We start from the raw sequence: 18,288 nt of genomic DNA on the forward strand, positions 1-18,288 counted from the left end.
AAATAGAACAAATGTCTGAAGCAATAAGAGAAACATACAAAATGTGCAGGTGGGTGCGCAGACTGGAATTGAGAACCGCTATTCTACTCTGCTCAAAACGCGTGTTTGAATCATCAGTGGCAAATCCTTTATGTATACGCACTTACAGACTGTGAGTCAGAAGTGCCAACAATGTAGTCTTCTCTCCCAGGATCAGGAAACATTCCTCCATTAAATGCTTTGCACACATCTAAATATTTGGGTTTAACTGTTCTGGAAAAGTGTTGTTAACCACTGTTTTCTAGTTGTGTCCTCTTTCGGTAGGCCAAACATAGTTTCGCTTCCACAATGAAACACACAGCATCTCCACAACATGGGCACAGCGGCCAAAGTTACACCTTTCATGGAACCTTAGCTTTCAAATATCTCCTCCACTTCGCGTCGGGGTCCTGATCACCCTGTTGGGGTTTATTCTGCGAGAAAAAACAGCTGGATGTACATTAACGCTTACTTATTACCTTTATATCTGCACTGCCAGCAGAAAAAAATAAAATAAAATAATCATATCCAACCATCAGTTATTAACATGTTTTCATTGGTGTTGTCTTTTATTCATGATATTTGACTTGACTACCTCCTTCTGTGCTCGAGCTTCAGCTCTTTTATTCCATGTGGAGGTTGACAGAAACACTTCGCCCTTCTCACAGTGCAGTCCACAACCTCTCTGTGATATCCCATTAGTCTAGCTGACAGCTATTGAAGCAGTTGGGAGTACCGCCAATGGACTGTTCTCTCCACGCAAGAGCATTAATTCAAATAATTTGGCTAGGCTTCTGCTATCACAATAAGCAAAGGGAAAATGCACAAGGCTATCTGCCTTTTATATCACAGTATATTTTTGCCAATAGGTAGTTAGCAATTTTCTCATTTTGCTTCTCTAAAATGGCTGACTTGCAGTGATTTATATGTGCACAATATGTAATTTTAAAATTAAGAACCAAATGTGGTTCTTCTCACGATGCTAAGTGTGTTTCTCTGCCTCACACTGTTTTGATATTAACAGTTTCATTACTTCTTTGTAGATGACTGCCTCGGATGGAGTTCAGGAGAGCTCTCCAGTCACTGTTGAGATCACTGTGATTGACACCAATGACAACACGCCTACCTTCCCCAACGTCTCCTACAGTGTGGATGTCTACACAGATATGCAGCCTGGAGACACAGTCTTAAAGGTAATCAATAAGATACTCTTCCACTGCTGTAAAATCATGTCTTTATCAGCAATTTGTCTGGGGGTCCAAGAAAGTCATCAAAGCATCCTTAAAAAAATAAAAAAAAATCAAGAATTTACTTAAAGCCTTATTGTCTGACAATATATTTTAATATTTGTTTTTTTTTTTTACATTAAATAGTAGAAAATACTATCTAAAAAAAGAAACGATGGATATTGTTTCCGAAATTATGTATGTTATACAATTTCACTTCTCAAATACATTGACCTTGTTTTAGAAATGTTTAGATGTCTTTTCTGTAAAACAAGGCAAAATCGTTTTTGCAGAGCTTTTCACCCTTAATCCACTCATTTGAATTAATAGCTGTAGTTCCCACATTCACGAGGGGCTTATTGCTGCAATAATTGCCCAGATCTCTGTTTAATCTTTGTCTTAATGGGAATTTTCTTTGGAAATGTGTGCATAACTGATTCCTTTGCAATCAGAACATGAACAGAGCGCAGATTTGCTCTGACATGCTGAAAGATTGACCCCAGAAATCAAAATTAAAAAGTGCAAGTTGCATCTTGTAAAAGGTTAACTGCCCCATTGTATGCTGGTAGTGGTAACTTCATAAAGTTTCTGAAATAAGTCATTTTCTCCCTGTGTGTAGACTTAATGAGTAAGAAAGAGCTGCACTACAGTATACAATTGTTATAAATTGTTATTAAAATATAACTTTAATTAAATTTTAATAATAATAATAATAATAATAATAATTATTATTATTATTATTATTATTATTATTATTATTATTATTATATAATTTTACTACATATTATATTATATTTTATTAACCATAATAGTCTTTATTGATTAATTACCAATAACCCCATGTAGCCAGTTGCTGAATCTTTTAAGTGAATCTGGCAAACATGACCTGGACATGTACTTGGCAGGTTTCATGATTCGGCCTGGTCCAAAGGGGATGCTTGGACAGTGATAAACGTGAATAAGCACCTTTGCAGGTCCTCTCGGAAGTAACGACTCCAATTAATTTTTTTAGCTGACAGCAGTGGACGCTGATGAGGGTCCCAACGGGTTGGTGAGCTACAAAATCTTGGCAGGGGATCAGGGACACTTCACCATCAGTGACTACACAGGAATGATCACCGTACTGCCTGGGGTCAACCTGACCGTGGGCCGCTCCTACGCCCTCACCGTTAGGGCCTCTGACAATGGCCCTGCGTCCCAGAGAAGGTAAATCAGCTGAAAACCCAATGAGGGTTGAAAAAGAGAGCGCCTCTCACTCTCTAACAGAAGAGTCAACCTCGCATTCCCAGTTTGAGATCGATACAATGCCACATGGTGACAGATTTGCTTCGGAAATATCCCCAAGAACACTCTGCCAATATTGGCCCCGGCTCTTGTCCAGCTGACACTTGAAAGAGCGGAAATGAAGGGCTTTTCACTCTAATTGCCGCTACCTCCCCTCCTGTCCAATTCATAGCAGCCGCTGCCCTTTGTAATTCAATGCCGACTGCCGAATCAATACAGAGGAATGAAGCAGAAAAAGAACGGGGGTAAGCGAAGTTCAGGAAATGCATTGTTTCACTTTGCTGTTCGGGAACAAGTTTAAAACCTTCTTATATTCACAACAAATCAAGCTAATTTTTTAGGTTCTTCTCCCTAGGTTGAAACTGTGTATCCAGTTTATCGAGGTAGATTTAGGTTTATGGTTAAAGCCAAAGGCAGCAGGTGTGCTATTATATGTGTTGGACAGATGGCGGTTGAGCTTGTGAGAACCGGATAGTTATTTTCATCTCGTGTTTTTCTCTTTTAAAGTTTTATGAGAATGCTGGCATCAAATTCATCATACTGGAACAATTCCAAAGTGAAAATACTCCCCGATCTAATTTGCTTCAGCCACGCCGATGAGTGCCTTGATACAATGTGTCATAAAACAATGACAGCACCAGGTTGGGTTTTCACTAAACATTCAGAAAACAGCCTGGAATTGGACCGCTATTGTTAGCTAGGCTAACAGAAAAGTGTTCGGATCTTTGGAGGAAGCTTCATGGTGATTTTCTTTGTCAAAAGAAAATCCATATCAGAGTCCATACAAAAATGCTGCTTGTGCTCAATCAACAGTATCCGATTGCATCTCATGATTACAGTAAATAAGTTTGATTCATCTTTCAGTTTATAAAACTGAAACCAAGTGAAAGTGTGTTTTTAAGTAAAAAAAAAACGTATGTAATGCGTCTATAACCAGGTAACAAATTCAGGGTATGAATCCACTGCATTGTTTTGAAATGTTTTCTTGTTGTGATTGTAACATTATTTAAAAGTTACAAGAACATTTTTTACACTTTTCTACCGTTCTGTTTTTTCACTCAAAATATAACTATATAATAAATAATATAAAAAATATAACTATATATAACTATAATAATTATATAAACTTATCATTTTTAAGTATAACAAGAAGACTACATATCCATTTGTGTGTGTGTGTGTGTGTGATTATAATGTTTTTTAAAGGTTACAAAAAACACCCAAATTTTATAAAAATGTTAACGTATATTTTTATTATACTTGTTAATGTTGTGATTGTAACGTTATTTAAAGGTTACAAAGATGTTTTCTAGAACGTTTAAGTACAAATAACAACATCAAGGACATTGTGAGAATGTTTTTCTAAGAATGTTTTAAAATAAATAAATATAATTTATTTTAAAATAAATAAAATAGTAATAAATAAACAACATTCTTTAAACATAACTTTAAAAAAGTTAATGGATTAAAATGTATATAATATTCCCTATATATATATATATATATATATATATATATATATATATATATATATATATATATATATATATATATATATATATTTTTTTTTTTTTTTTTTTTTTTTTAATTATTATTATTATTATTATTATTATACAGCATGTTGCCTTGTATTTAAAAAATGCTTCTTACAAGGCAGTTCTCTAATTCTATATCTATAAATTTCTCTATTTTCTGAAATTGCCTTTGTGTCATGAGTGCCTGTGGTGCCTTACTGTGTTGCCTATTTAGTCAGATCACTTGATTTTGGAACAGAGCCATAGCATTTTAGGAAATTATATGTTGAAACGTGTTGTGCATTCTGATCATTTTGTGGCTGGTGTGGCATAGTTAGTTGCTTGAGGGGATACATTAGCTATCATGTCGTATCCTTGACTGAGACATTTAACACATTTGTCTAATAAAGTAATATAAATCATGTTCCTTTTGTTCCTTTAGAAGTTCCATAACTACAGTGTATATTGAAGTACTGCCCCCCAACAACCAGAGTCCTCCCCGTTTCCCTCAGCTCGTATACAGCCTGGAGGTCAGTGAGGCCATGAGGACTGGAGCCACACTGCTCAACATACAGGTGACTTACCCATCAGCTCCAGATGAACTACTCTCATCAGGGTATTATCGTTTCAACAAAAAGGTGCTGAATATTATTAATCATTAATTAATGTCATAATTATAAATGTATACACAATGTAAGAAGTTTGGAATAATTAAGATAATAGCTGATTATTAGATGATTATTAATTACTGATTATTATTATTTTTTGTAAACAAACAAACAAACAAATACATAATACTGTGAAATATTATTACACTTTAGAGGAAGTATTATTATTATTGTAATTGTTTGTATTATTTTAATATATTTTAAGATTTATTCCTGAAATGCGAAGTTGAATTTTCTGCATTATTACTCCAGTCTTCAGTGTCACGTGATCCTTCAAAATAGAATGATCTAATGATTGGTGATTTTATCATTGGTGCTTAATTAAACATAAGGTTTTTGTTATTGTAAAAAAAAAAAAAAAAAAAAAAAAAGAAATCTTTTGCAACATTGTAAATTATTTTACTGTCACTTATGGTCAGTTCAATATATATATTATATATATATATATATATATATATATATATATATATATATATATATATATATATATATATATACATATATATACATATATATATATATATATATATATATATATATATATATATATATATATATATATATATATATAATTTATTTTAAGAATATTAATATTACTGATTTCCAGAAAAGAAAAAAAGAAAGAAAAAAAATATTTCTGAGGAACAATTTGACACTGAAGACTAATGTGTGCTGAAAATGTAGCTTTGCATCACAAGAAAATATATATAAATATTTATATATTTAAATACAGTTATTTAACATTTTAATAAGATTTCCCAGTCTTACTGTTTTACTGTATTTTTTATCAAATAAATGCAGCCTTGGTGAGCATAAGGATATATTTTAATAACATTAAAAACTGTTGATTATTTTAGATCCAAAACTTGTGACCTGTACATTTATAAAAAATATATTAACATACACTTTTTTTACCAAAACATTAATGCTGCATTTAAATAAATAAATACCACTAGAATATACAGTATATAATATAACCAAATATGTGAGCTGCCCAAATACAATATATTTTTGTGTTTCCTGATTGCAAAGTTTGGAGGCTTTCTCATCATAATTGAATCAGTGTAACACAGAAAATGCTTTCTGTCATTTGCAGGCAACCGACCGTGAAAGAGATCCCATTACATATACCATCCTGAGAGGAGATCCAAACAACGTCTTTGAAGTCTCCCAAACGTAAGCTTACTTTGAAACGCCAGAAAAAGACTGCTTTGCCAAAATCCATTGTTTTGGGGGTTTGAATAAACAGGGAAGATATTTTAATTGTGATTCAGACCCAGACACACTCACACAATTCTTTGCATTCACTGAAAAATACAGAGAAACAAAAGCTTTTTTTCCGTGAAATATTTGTGTGTTTGAGTCAGCCACGTCCTGACATGCACTGGATGCAAATTACATTAAGACACAAACATGATACATAATTAATAAGGACTGATGAAAATCTTAAGTCCTCCATTTCAAAAAGCAACTTGAGACATTTCAGTGTTTTTGCTTGCAGTGAAGGGACAAAATTCCCCCAAAGTTTTTTTTTAGCAAAACCTAAATTTGGTGGCTGATATCTCACACTTTCTTTCTTTAGTAATGCAGTTAGTAAAGCATGTTATACTCCGCAGTGTGCAGTGTACCAAAGGGCATTTTAATCATAGCCCGGAGTAAAGTTTCTGATCCTGTTCTCAAGTTAAGCAAGATATCACAACCAGGATACACTTCTAATGAACTGCTACTGTTCTTTCAATAAGCAGCAAATGAAGAACAAAACAAATATAGCTATTTTTGTAGAACTACCTGAGCTTATCGCTCACAGTTACAGTCTCTTGCTTTTCTCTCCTCCTTCACACAATGCATTCCGCTCCCCGCGGAGTTTACGATAGAGCTGCCTGTTCGAGTGGATTGTGTAACTGTAGAGTCTGGAAAAGTCTGGCTGGAGGGTGAATATGGTGATATAAAGTATATGTTTAAAAAGCACTTTCATGGGGGCTGGAAGTGTGGGGTTATCCTTTCATAAAGTAAGCGAAATGGAATTTTAAAGTGGAATTATTCAGAAAAGTTCAAAATGACTGTTCAAAATGATTTTCAAGCAGAGGAGCTGTAAGAGTTTTAAATGGATTTTAGATATTCTTAACTTAGATTGGGCTAAAGTGCCAACTCACCTGCTTCATTTTGGAAATGGATATGTCTAATAACTTTTTACTATCATGAGGCATGATAGCTCAGGCCTTCAACCTCTGTGTCCTTTAGTTTAAGACACTTAATACCCGGTTGATTCAGTGATATGTTCATACAAGAAAATTTAATTTAATTTAATTTAATTTAATTTAATTTAATTTAATTTAATTTAATTTAATTTAATTTAATAAGCTATGCTGATGGTAACTATTTATTTATTTACCATTTTCTCACCATTTGAATTAATCAACATGTTTACTGCTGTGTGTTTGGAAATCAGAACTACTGTATGTTGTGATATATTCATTAAACAATCTACACTGAAACAGTACTCTCATTAAACTGTTCATGAGATGAATAAGATGACTGGAATGATCATAGACATTGTTAAAACTGAATCCACTCATTTCTAACAATGGGATTCCTCAGAAGGATCTACAAAGTTTAGGTGCTACACAAAGAACAAAATGCTTAGCATTTTCTACATTTCACTCATAATGTATCTAGTGTTCAATATGTCATATTTATTTTACTTCAGCATGACTGAAGAGAGCATATTCCTGAAATTGAATTCGTTTTGAACTTGATGTGCGGGGAATCATACATTTATGTGCATGTGGTTAAATCTATTATGTCTGATGTAAGATAGTAGCAAAATAAATGTATATCTGTTATTAAAATTGTAATAGTAATATTAATAATAATTGATTAATGCCATGACCCCTTTAAAATGGGGGTCTTGTGACGATATGTTCCCTTTCAGTTATTTATAATCACCAGATATAAATGGCTTTTTCATAAACAGCCCGTCTGGTTTTGTTTATCTTTGTAGCTGCTGCTTATAATACCAATAATAAACTTGTGTATTCTCTGGTTATCATTACAATTGATGCTGTTCAGTAGGGGAGTCATTTAGGGTGTGAGTCTGCTCTTAGACATGTACAGACGATGCTTTGCAGTGAATGCTTTATGAATATACATGAGGCGCTTTGGAGCCTTGAAGATGCCGCTCTGAATTTGTTTATTTTATTTGGAGAACACATTACTGTCTGCAACGGTGTCCACCCATCTCACAGGTCCTCTGGGGGTTTTGTGGGACATATTGTGTCAGGACAGAATGATTGGCTGTTTCAAAACATGAAAGGGCCAATTCACTTAATAGTTGCGGCACTTTTGCATATGGTATATCAGCACTCCATTTTATTCATTAAATTCTCACTATCCATTTAAGAAGGCATTTAATGTGCTGAAATATTGGTATGCTGTATCGAAACCACATATTTTTTTATCTTTTCTGCACAAATGACACCTTCAATAGAAGTACTTTGTTGCCACAAATCTCAATTAACATCAAATTACTGACCACAGAAAGTAAATGGATTTTTATTTTAAAGAGATAGTTGTGTTCCTTTTTAATCGATCAGGAAAGCGGTTATTCTTCAAACGATGGAAAATAATTACATTTTTTAATCAAGAATAACAAAAAACTAAGTGATTGGCATAAAAACATGCTGTAATCAGAGCTATTTAAGTACTCTTGTTTTTTTTTTTTTGCTTTTTTTTTTAATATTTTTTTAGTTATGAAAATCTAAATTTAAAGTATAAAAGTTATAAAACTGCATGCCAACAGCATCTTGGTAATTTCCAATAAATCTAAATCGAATCGAATTTATAATTATCTTATACACTGTGCATCTTATCCACAATTCTTTAAAATGTATAAACAAGATAAGTTTGTTTCTTCATCAGAACAAATTTGGAGAAATTTAGCATTACATCACTTGATCACCAAAGCATGCTCTGCAGTGAATGGGTGCCGTCAGAATGAGAGTCCAAACAGCTGATCAAAACATCACAATAGTCAACAAGTAATCCATCTGACTCTCCAAATCTGATTAGATAAACAAACAAACTCATCTTCATCTTCAATGGCCGAAGGGTGGGTGTATTTTCAGTAAATTTAATTTTGGGTGAATATTAATTGGTTACCCTTTATTTTATTGTCCTTGATGCAGTGTAATTATACATTTAAGTGCTGAGTAATTTTAATTAACTACCATGTACTTAATATATTGTTAGATTTAGGAATAGGGTTTGGATTACATGTACTTATGCATATTATTATAATAGTTATTATAGTAGTAAGTGCATGTAGCGTGCAACAAATACACCTTAAAATAAAATGTTACACGTTAATCGTAACATCTCACTCCAAAACTTACAAATTTTAGGCAATATTTCAAGTTGAATGGATTTTTTTTTTCTGTAGTCAGTATTAATATATCTTCATACAAATATGGGTAGATTGCTTACAAATTTTAATCCTTTACTGATTCTAAATTACATGACACAAATTGTAATTAGTAACATAAGACATTATATTACCATAAAATTTTAGGTAATATAATCAGATTGCTTTTACTCTACATTTGACCTAGCTCTTTTAAAAAATAATTAAATGGGATTATTTTGTACCATATTGATATAAAATGCCAAGAGGAAGAAAATACATTCGCTTTGTTCTTATTAACAACATGAAGTGCATATAATATTACATTACCAGGGTTTCCAAAACTGGGGTTCATGAAGGAACTGCAAGAGGTTCGAAAAGCTAATAATTAAATCATAAAAAATGTAAAATTAAAATAAGATATTTTAAAATAACATCAAACTAAAACACTGATTAAAAAATGAAATATTTTATTTGTTTATTGCTAGTTTAGTGTTATTGTGTAAATTATGTTATGTAATTGATAAAAAAGTAACTGTAGTCTGATTCTGACTATTTAAAATGTTATTAATCTAATTACAAACACTTAATTTGTAATATAATTATGTAATACAGATTACTTTCTACCCAGCTTTAACTGTATATGTTTTATCTCAGAAAAGTATGAATGTTAGTACACTGACACCAATATACAGTTTCCACATTTAGCTTTAATTTACAACAAAAATAAAACTGATATAATAGATACATTTATGTTTATAGATAAAATAGTTGGTATTGTTTGTGTATGTATCATATTTGTACACCAAAATTAACCCTGCCAGCAGACAACTTAAACTAGCAGAAATTAATCAAATATGTTCAAAAGAAAACTGGCCTCTGGCAAGAAAAAATCCCCCAACTTTCACGATGTGTAGTTTGGTGTATGTCTCATTCACTGCTGCACGAGTTCTTAGTTAAACTTGCATTACCATGGAAACAAATGTAAATATGTGACCAAATGCACTGTGTTCTAGAATTCATTTGAATGGGGCACAATGTTTTACTCATGGCTGCTGTTGCCTGACAACAATTAATTCAGTTCTAATCGTCCCCAGGCACACATAAAATGTCCTCAGCCTTTCACAGTGGCACAGTTCTTGCAAGAAATTAATATATTGCCTAGCTGTCTCATTCAGCAGCATATAATTCCATCCAGCCTATATTTGATGAACTAATTTCAGCCGAAAATGATTCATTTTGTCTGGATTTGGCTTTGGCCTGTTGTGCATATGACATTTTCCAGTTTTGTTTTCTCAGCACATGGTTTGAATTTTAACAACTTTTCCGTCTTTCATTTTGCTTGCCCTCTAAAGCCACCATATGGGTAAAACACTTAGAGCTGTGGGCAGGTTTTCAACATAATCTTTGCTTTCAGGTCTGGCCTGTTGTTGCTGGTGAAGTCGCTGGACAGAGAGATCACGGATCACTACACGCTAACGGTCACAGCCTCCGATGGCAAACCAGATGGGGTAAGTCTGAAGCCTGTCAATCCATCATGCCCAATTGAAGATGAAAACTTCTGAAGCTGCAATTCAAAAGATCATAATCGAATGTTCTGCTTAAACAGACATTGCATGTAGGCACAGTACAACATGGCAGGCAGAGTCTAGCAGAATCAGTCATGTTGATGAGAGGTAGAAATGGTCATAAAGTGTGCTGAGAGTGTTGTATAGTCGCTATTGTCATCAAAGCGCTACTGGCTGTATCAATGTATTTTTAAAATTGCACATAAGCACAAATTAAAAAAACGTCTCTAGGTTACGTATGTAACCCTAGTTTCTCGAGGGAACGAGACGCTGCGTCAAATGCGCTTTGGGGAACGTCTATATCGTCGATATAGTTGAGAGTGCGGATGTCCTGAATGCGCAGGGGGACCAGAGCCGCATCTACAGATTTTGTGAATGTGCGGGGTAAGAGTGCAAGGCCGAAGGGAAGTACTCAATATTGGTAAGCTTCGCCCCCGAAAGCGAACCTCAGAAACTTCCTGTGTTGTGGAAGGATGGATATGTGGAAGTATGCGTCTTTGAGATCTATTGTGACAAACCAGTCCTCGAACCTGATCTGAGCTACAACATGGTTGATTGTGAGCATTTTGAACTTCAATCTCATAACTGAACGATTTAAGACCCTCAAGTCTATAATCGGACGCAGCCCCCCATCCTTCTTTGGAACTATGAAATGCCGGCTGTAAAATCCGGACTCCCTGTCAATCAATCACCTTTATTTATATATAGTGCTTTAAACAAACAAACAAAAAAACTTAACTTCCTGTTCCATAACCAGACCCTGGCTGGGGCTGACTATCGTCTGAATGACCCCATTGAATACTGGCGGCACGGAGCCGAACTGAATACGGTAGCCTTTTTCTATTGTGTGCAGGACCCATCGAGATACATTTGGGAGTAGATTCCACGCTGCTAAATAATCTACTAAGGGAATCAGTCTCTCGAGACTGACTTCTGGTGTAAGAGGCCCCCGCAGGGGTGGCGAGCGTCTCAGCCCCGCTACGCGCACGGGCGGAAGATACTGAGACCGATGCTCGCTGGGGACCGCTGCGCCCTGGAACACTGGAAGGATTGGCAGACCGGCCCCCAGAGGACGCTGAGGCGAGACGGGCACCGTGTACTGCGGTGTGTACCGCTCTACCCCAGCAGAGGCTGCCCTCTGTAACCCTGGGCTTGCTCTTTGGCATGTTTAGGAGCTCTAACTGGACAGACAACAGTAAATGAGACTCACAAGACAAACAAGTGACATTCACACACAGAGCGCTTGCTGAAAGACGTGAAGCTGATGCCAGCTGCGTGGCACATGCTTTTATAGCTTCCTGGTCACTTACGTCACCCCGCCTGTGACGTCACGCTCTTCCATTGGACTGATTACACACAATATTCAGAGTCGCTCACGCTGGGCATGTTCCCCAAAGCGCATTTGATGCAGCTCGAGTTCCTGAAGAGAAACTAATGCTAATGTCTAATGACTATCATCAGTCATGTAAACAGTCACATTCTTTCACTCAATGATTGTTATTTGTTCATTAATCAATTTGTTTAATTATATATATATATATATATATATATATATATATATATATATATATATATATATATATATATATATAAACACACACACACACACACACTATACATTACACAATGTTTTAATGTTTTGAAATAAGTCTCTTTTATGTTCACCAAGGCTGCATTTATTGGATAAAAATATTAAAATAAAAACAGTAATATTGTTTTAAGGATAATGTTTACATTTTATACAATTAATGTTTTTAAAAGTTCATACATATTTTTATTTTAAATGTAATTTATTCCTGTAAACCTGCATTTTTCAGCGGCCATAGCTCATTGATCAAATAAAATTACATTTTTAAATTATTCCAACTATTAGCAATTGTTAATAATTAACAATAATTAACAATTAAAAAAAAAAAAAAAAAAGCAATATTTCACAATATTACTGTCTTTATTGTATTATTCATCAAATAAATGTAGCCTTGGTGATAATAAGAGACTTCTAGTTGAGATACTTTCTTATCTTCCAGAAACATAAAAAATACTGAATTGATCAAAACAGCAGTTTAAGCATAACAACACTATAAATATAGTGTGAAGTGACATTCAGCCAAGTATGGTGACCCATACTCAGAATTTGTGCTCTGCATTTAACCCATCCGAAAAGCACACACACAGAGCAGTGAACACACACACTTTGAGCACACACCCGGAGCAGTGGGCAGCCATTTATGCTGCGGCGCCCGGGGAGCAGTTGGGGGTTCGATGCCTTGCTATAGGGCACGTAAGTAGTGGTATTGAAGGTGGAGAGAGAGCTGTCCATGCACTACCCCCACCCACAATTCCGTCCGGCCCGAGACTAGAACTCACAACTCTTCAATTGGGAGTCCAACCCTCTAACCATTAGGCCACGATTTCCCCCATATATCTTCAGTTATACTTAAAATAATGTTAAGTTCACTAGCATTACTGCATTGGATTCCATGTACATTGGACAGTTTGTTTAATAAAATCTATTAATAGTTATATAGTTGTTATGTAGTTATTTTTTGTGTTTTTATAACAGTACTATATATTTGTAATGGTGAAAATTGTAAAGAATAGGCTATATCACAGTGTATATTACTGTATATATATATATATATATATATATATATATATATATATATATATATATATATATATATATATATATATATATATATATTACATTATGTTTATATGAAAAGAAAAGAAAAGAGACGTCTACCATTGATTTACTTAATCACGCAATCTGTTTATTTGTTTATTCATTCATTTCAAGTGTTTGATTTCTTGTTTGTTTTCATGCTTGTTACACAGGAGTATATAAATGTAATTATGAAAATGAAAATAAATTTAAGAAAGAATGATAAGTAGAATTAGAATGAAAGTAAAGAGAAGTCTCTTTAAAATTGATTAATCTGTGCAACCAAACAATCAATGAAGTGAGTCAATCAAACAAATAATTTATTCACACACTGATTGCTGTTTGTCCATTCCTTAGTTCATTCATCTGTTCATTTGTTCGTTCTTTTGCAAAAGTGTTTGATTTTCTTTGATGGGGTGAGTCTCCTAGCAGTTACTAGCGACTGGTCTATCCTGTGAACTCCATTCTCACAAAGGGCTCACAGTGATTGATCTAAATAGAGGAAAATGAGGTGCATCTTACAATGGAGTGATTATGCCTTAATGATGGAGATAAACGAGCCGAACAATCTTTTTAATTATGAAGCACCTTCTTTCGCTTCACTCTCTCATTGAGCCTATTTCCCTTATTGGATGAACCAGCAGTGAAAATCTCTCTTAGTATTCTTCAGTAAAAGAGATGCCTGGATTTACAACCCTCTTCAAGGACATGTAAAGTGTTCACCTCCAAACTCAAGGATAATCACTCGCCTTCTCCAGGGAGAAAGTGCATAAGGGTCCGGCTTTAAGCACAATGGTCTCCATTTATATCTGAACTGTCAAGGTGACTGTCAGGTGGTGAAATTATACTACATCAGAGTCAAAAGCCTTTGCCTTTATTGTCTCATTAGCGTAGCCTTTACAAATAAATTATGGTGACTCCAATACTTTAATAACTGCTGGAATAATTCAAAACACATCTTAATTGGCAGAATTCTCAGAGCTGTGATCTCTCCTCTTTTCTGTGCCTGTGTGGTTAGCTTATGAATAAAGTAAGATGAGAGGGTTTCATTCCCATCTTCCCATCTTCCCATTTACTCACAATAGTCCCTCTATGACCTTTCTGATTCTCTTGTGGCTAAAAATGAAGGGTGAAGATGAGACGTAAGGCTGGGGGAGAAGGTGCGTTATGAAAGATTTTTAAAATATAGTGACCTTTCCTAAACCACCTGGTCATTAGCCAATTTACTAAACAGTCCCTATTCTGCAGAGGTGAGTTGGGGAAATGGGTTTATTTTTAAGGGCCCTGGGCCATACTCAGAGTTGACTTCTGTGCCTGCTGAGATCATGTGGGCTGCTATTTGCATTGCACAGGGCGATGTAAGAGCCAGACAGATTCACAAAATCCAAAAGAAAGATTTCTTCAGTCCCCAGTCTGTGGTTAGAGGAGCAGATACAGCCAGATGTCTATCTGGTGTACATGGACATTTGACTACCGGCACAAAGTCTTGGTTACTTTGCTGAAGTGGGCACAGTTCAGTATTAGCTCCCTTTCAATAACCATCAATTCATCTACCCATTCCATCCCATCCCATCTGTCCATACAATCCCATCCATCCCATCCCATCTCTTAATCCATCGATCCCTCCATCCGTCCTTCCAACTCCATTCGATTCCTCAAACCATCCATCCCATTGCTTATTAGAATAAATAATATGAAAATATATCAAATCAAAAAGGCTAAATGAATGTGTACTTCAAAATATGTATCAAAATACCAATATACACAATATATTGTATGGATCAAAATTATAGATTTTCATGAATGCCACAAATCATTAGGATGTTAAGTAAAGACCATGTTCCATTAAGATATTTAATTACTTATTTACTTGTTCCCTTGAGCAAGACACTGAACCCCCAGTTGCTTCCTGTGCGCTGGATCTATAGCTGCCCACTGCTCCGGGTGTGTTCACTACTCACTGCTGTGTGTGTGACCTTGGATGGGTTAAATGCAGAGCACCAATTCTGAGTATGGGTTACCATACTTGGCAAATGTCACATATTTCTTTTCTCTTTCTTTTCTATCTGTTTAAAATGTAAGGTAAATGGCAAATAGTCAATCAATATAATATAAATGTAAAATAACAAATTATTCATATGATATTCTGTGATATGCAACAAAGCATTGGTTTTTGTTCAGACAAAGGAACAACTTCATCTATAATCTTGCACAAGTGCTATTCCAAGTTATGATCATGTTGCTGAGTATAGCTATTAGGGGTGTAACGGTAGGTGTATTCGTACCGGACCGTTTCGGTACAGGGCTTTCGGTACGGTGCATGTGTGTAGCGAATGACCGAATGCAATATTTTTTGTACGGAACATATGTAAATTTTCGTGTTTCCAAACAAACATATTAAGTGGCGGGAGTCTCCGCGTTCAGCGCAAATCCCGCCCTGCAGCTGATTCTAAGGCCGGTGACACACTGGCTGCGTAGCGTTTCTGCTGCGTGTCAGTTGCGTGAAGGCTTGTAACGATTGTAATTCAAACGTAGCTCCCATCGGCATTTAAACAGACCTTTGCTCTTAATTCCGATCGATTCAATGCAATAACGAAATCTGAGGGATTGATAATGCAGCACTGTAATCATAGTTATTTATATTTTTAATTATATTTTATTATATGATATTGGTTTGAGACTGAGAGTATTTTATTTAGTGGAGAACTTTGCAGCAGTATTTTATTTCTTATTCTTTTTTTATTTTATTTTATATATATTTTATTCAAAAGTATAAAAAAAAAAGTTTAAAAAATTGCTTAAAAATGTTTATAGTAATAGACAACCTAACATTTGTTTGCATTTCTTTTCCTTACTGTACCGAAAATGATGTTGTATCGTTACACCCCTAATAGCTAGCATTAGGGGTGTGTATTTACATAATAAAATGGTATGAAATGTATTCTAGTTAGAACACTCACTTTGGACAATCACATATATGGATGGATGAACCAAAGTGAGTGTTCTAACTACAATACATTTCATACCATTTTATTATGGATATACACAGGTTTAGCAATTAAGTTGCAATATAGTCTTTTTTCTCCTAAAGATATCCTTCCAGTTCCTAATCACAAGATGTGAACCTCTTTGTTGACAAATGCAATTACCTTGTGTGCATTTATCTCAGCTCAGGATCAGCTTACCTTATTTTACCCCCTGAACGTAGTGCAAACTCAGCAAGCTTTATTGCCGGCACATGAAAAATTTACAGGACCAATCTGCCAAATACCCCAGCATTTAAACCTTTAACAAATAAGTCAGAGCAGCAGGGGAAAAACCTTCTGCCAATTTATGGACTTTTGTTTTCCTCGCTGACACGTCTAGTATATTGTCCCCCCCAGTGTTTTATGTTTTTGGGGAAGTAACAAGATTGACTCTGACTCAACATAAATGAATGCAGAATGATCTGATAAGAGGCTAAGCTACTACGTTGCAAGGGAAACACTCCTACTTTCTCGATTCCTAGGTTTCATTTGGTTTTTCCGTATGCTGGGTTTTGAATCGCTTGCCTTTTAGTTATTTCTTAGACTGCTTGTTTATTTATCCAAATTTCCTGTATATATATGGATGTAAATACACATTTCAAGCAAAACATTTCACAAAAAAGATGTTTTTAATGATAGATCATACTGATTCACTGCTGATCTATTGGGCTGATTCACTTTTTATTTATTTATTGCTTGTCTGTTTGTGCAACCTGGTGAGAACATCAAAAAAATCTTCAGTCATTCACTTGTTTGTAAATTTGTTTTTGTATGTTCATCCATTTATTTGTTTGTTCGCTTGTCTTTCTTGGACATTGGTAAAATAGTTCATGTGACATCACTGGTTCAACAATAATTTTACAATGCTACGAGAATACTTTTTGTGCACAAAGAATACAATAATACTGTAATTTATTCAACAGTTCTTCTCCCCGAGTTACCATCTTTTGGAGAATACCCCAGAACATAATCAACATAATCAGCGCTGTGTACGTTCAGTAGAAAGGGTGCGAATGCTGAATGTAAACAATGCTGATTACGTTGATTACATTCTGGGACACTCTCCAAAATGGAGGAAGATGGTAACTCTGGAGAAGAATTGTGGAATAAATTGTTATTAATGGTATATTTGTGCATAAAAAGTATTCTTGTTGCTACATAAATTTACGGTTGAATCACTGTCACATGGACAATTTAACTGATGTCCTTGCTACATTTCTATGTATAAATATAGTACGAAAATGTTATGTTGCCATTGTAGTTTTACTTTTTCTTTGTAGTTTTACTCCCCTAAAATAATAATGTCAAACTATATTAGCATAGAGGTATGCTAATTATATTGTATGACTGCTTAAATGTTATGATTCCATTCCTCATCTTGAAACATTTTGTGAATTATTGTGAATGTACGTAGATGTTAATTGTTGTTAGTGAGTAGATGGAATTCTCCCTGCCAGCATGCTAATTTGGTTGCAGCCATCAATTTGAGGCGATCTATACTCTGAAACACTAATCCGCTCAACAGCTGTGGATATTTTTCATTAGACCCCATTCATAGCTTGATGATGAATGCAAATATGTTAGCAATTTCGCAAGTTCTGTGTAAATTAATCAGTGCTAATGGATAATTATTTGTGAAAGCCAAGAAAGTCTGATAGCAGACAAAATCACACAAATGCCTCAAGGTCCGCATTTCAGATTTTGTGACATTGTTGGAACTCTGGAAAATGTTTATATTAGAGTCATCCATGTAATGATTGAAGTAACCTGAAGGTTTCTTGTTTTCAGACCTCAACCACTACGGTGAATATAATGGTGACTGATGTCAATGATAATGACCCTGAGTTCGATCCTCTGCTGCCCCTTAATCTCACAGTTCAAGAGGGAGAGGCAAATGCTTTTGTGGGTCAAGTAAAGGTA

At 34.7% G+C, this 18,288-nt stretch overlaps 1 protein-coding gene across 2 annotated transcripts in view; it reads left to right on the plus strand.

Moving 5' to 3' along the window:
- Window positions 1-18,288, plus strand: part of LOC113111945 (protocadherin-15) — a 232,806-nt gene that overhangs the window by 94,325 nt on the left and 120,193 nt on the right. For both annotated transcript variants that reach the window (XM_026277216.1, XM_026277217.1), the window contains exons 14-19: window positions 1,062-1,211; window positions 2,257-2,450; window positions 4,485-4,617; window positions 5,807-5,886; window positions 10,527-10,620; window positions 18,157-18,285. In XM_026277216.1, the coding sequence (XP_026133001.1) occupies window positions 1,062-1,211; window positions 2,257-2,450; window positions 4,485-4,617; window positions 5,807-5,886; window positions 10,527-10,620; window positions 18,157-18,285 (780 nt within the window). The remainder of the gene's footprint in view (window positions 1-1,061; window positions 1,212-2,256; window positions 2,451-4,484; window positions 4,618-5,806; window positions 5,887-10,526; window positions 10,621-18,156; window positions 18,286-18,288) is intronic.

Source organism: Carassius auratus, chromosome 12 (genome assembly GCF_003368295.1).
Source record: "Carassius auratus strain Wakin chromosome 12, ASM336829v1, whole genome shotgun sequence".
Classification (NCBI taxonomy): domain Eukaryota; kingdom Metazoa; phylum Chordata; class Actinopteri; order Cypriniformes; family Cyprinidae; genus Carassius; species Carassius auratus.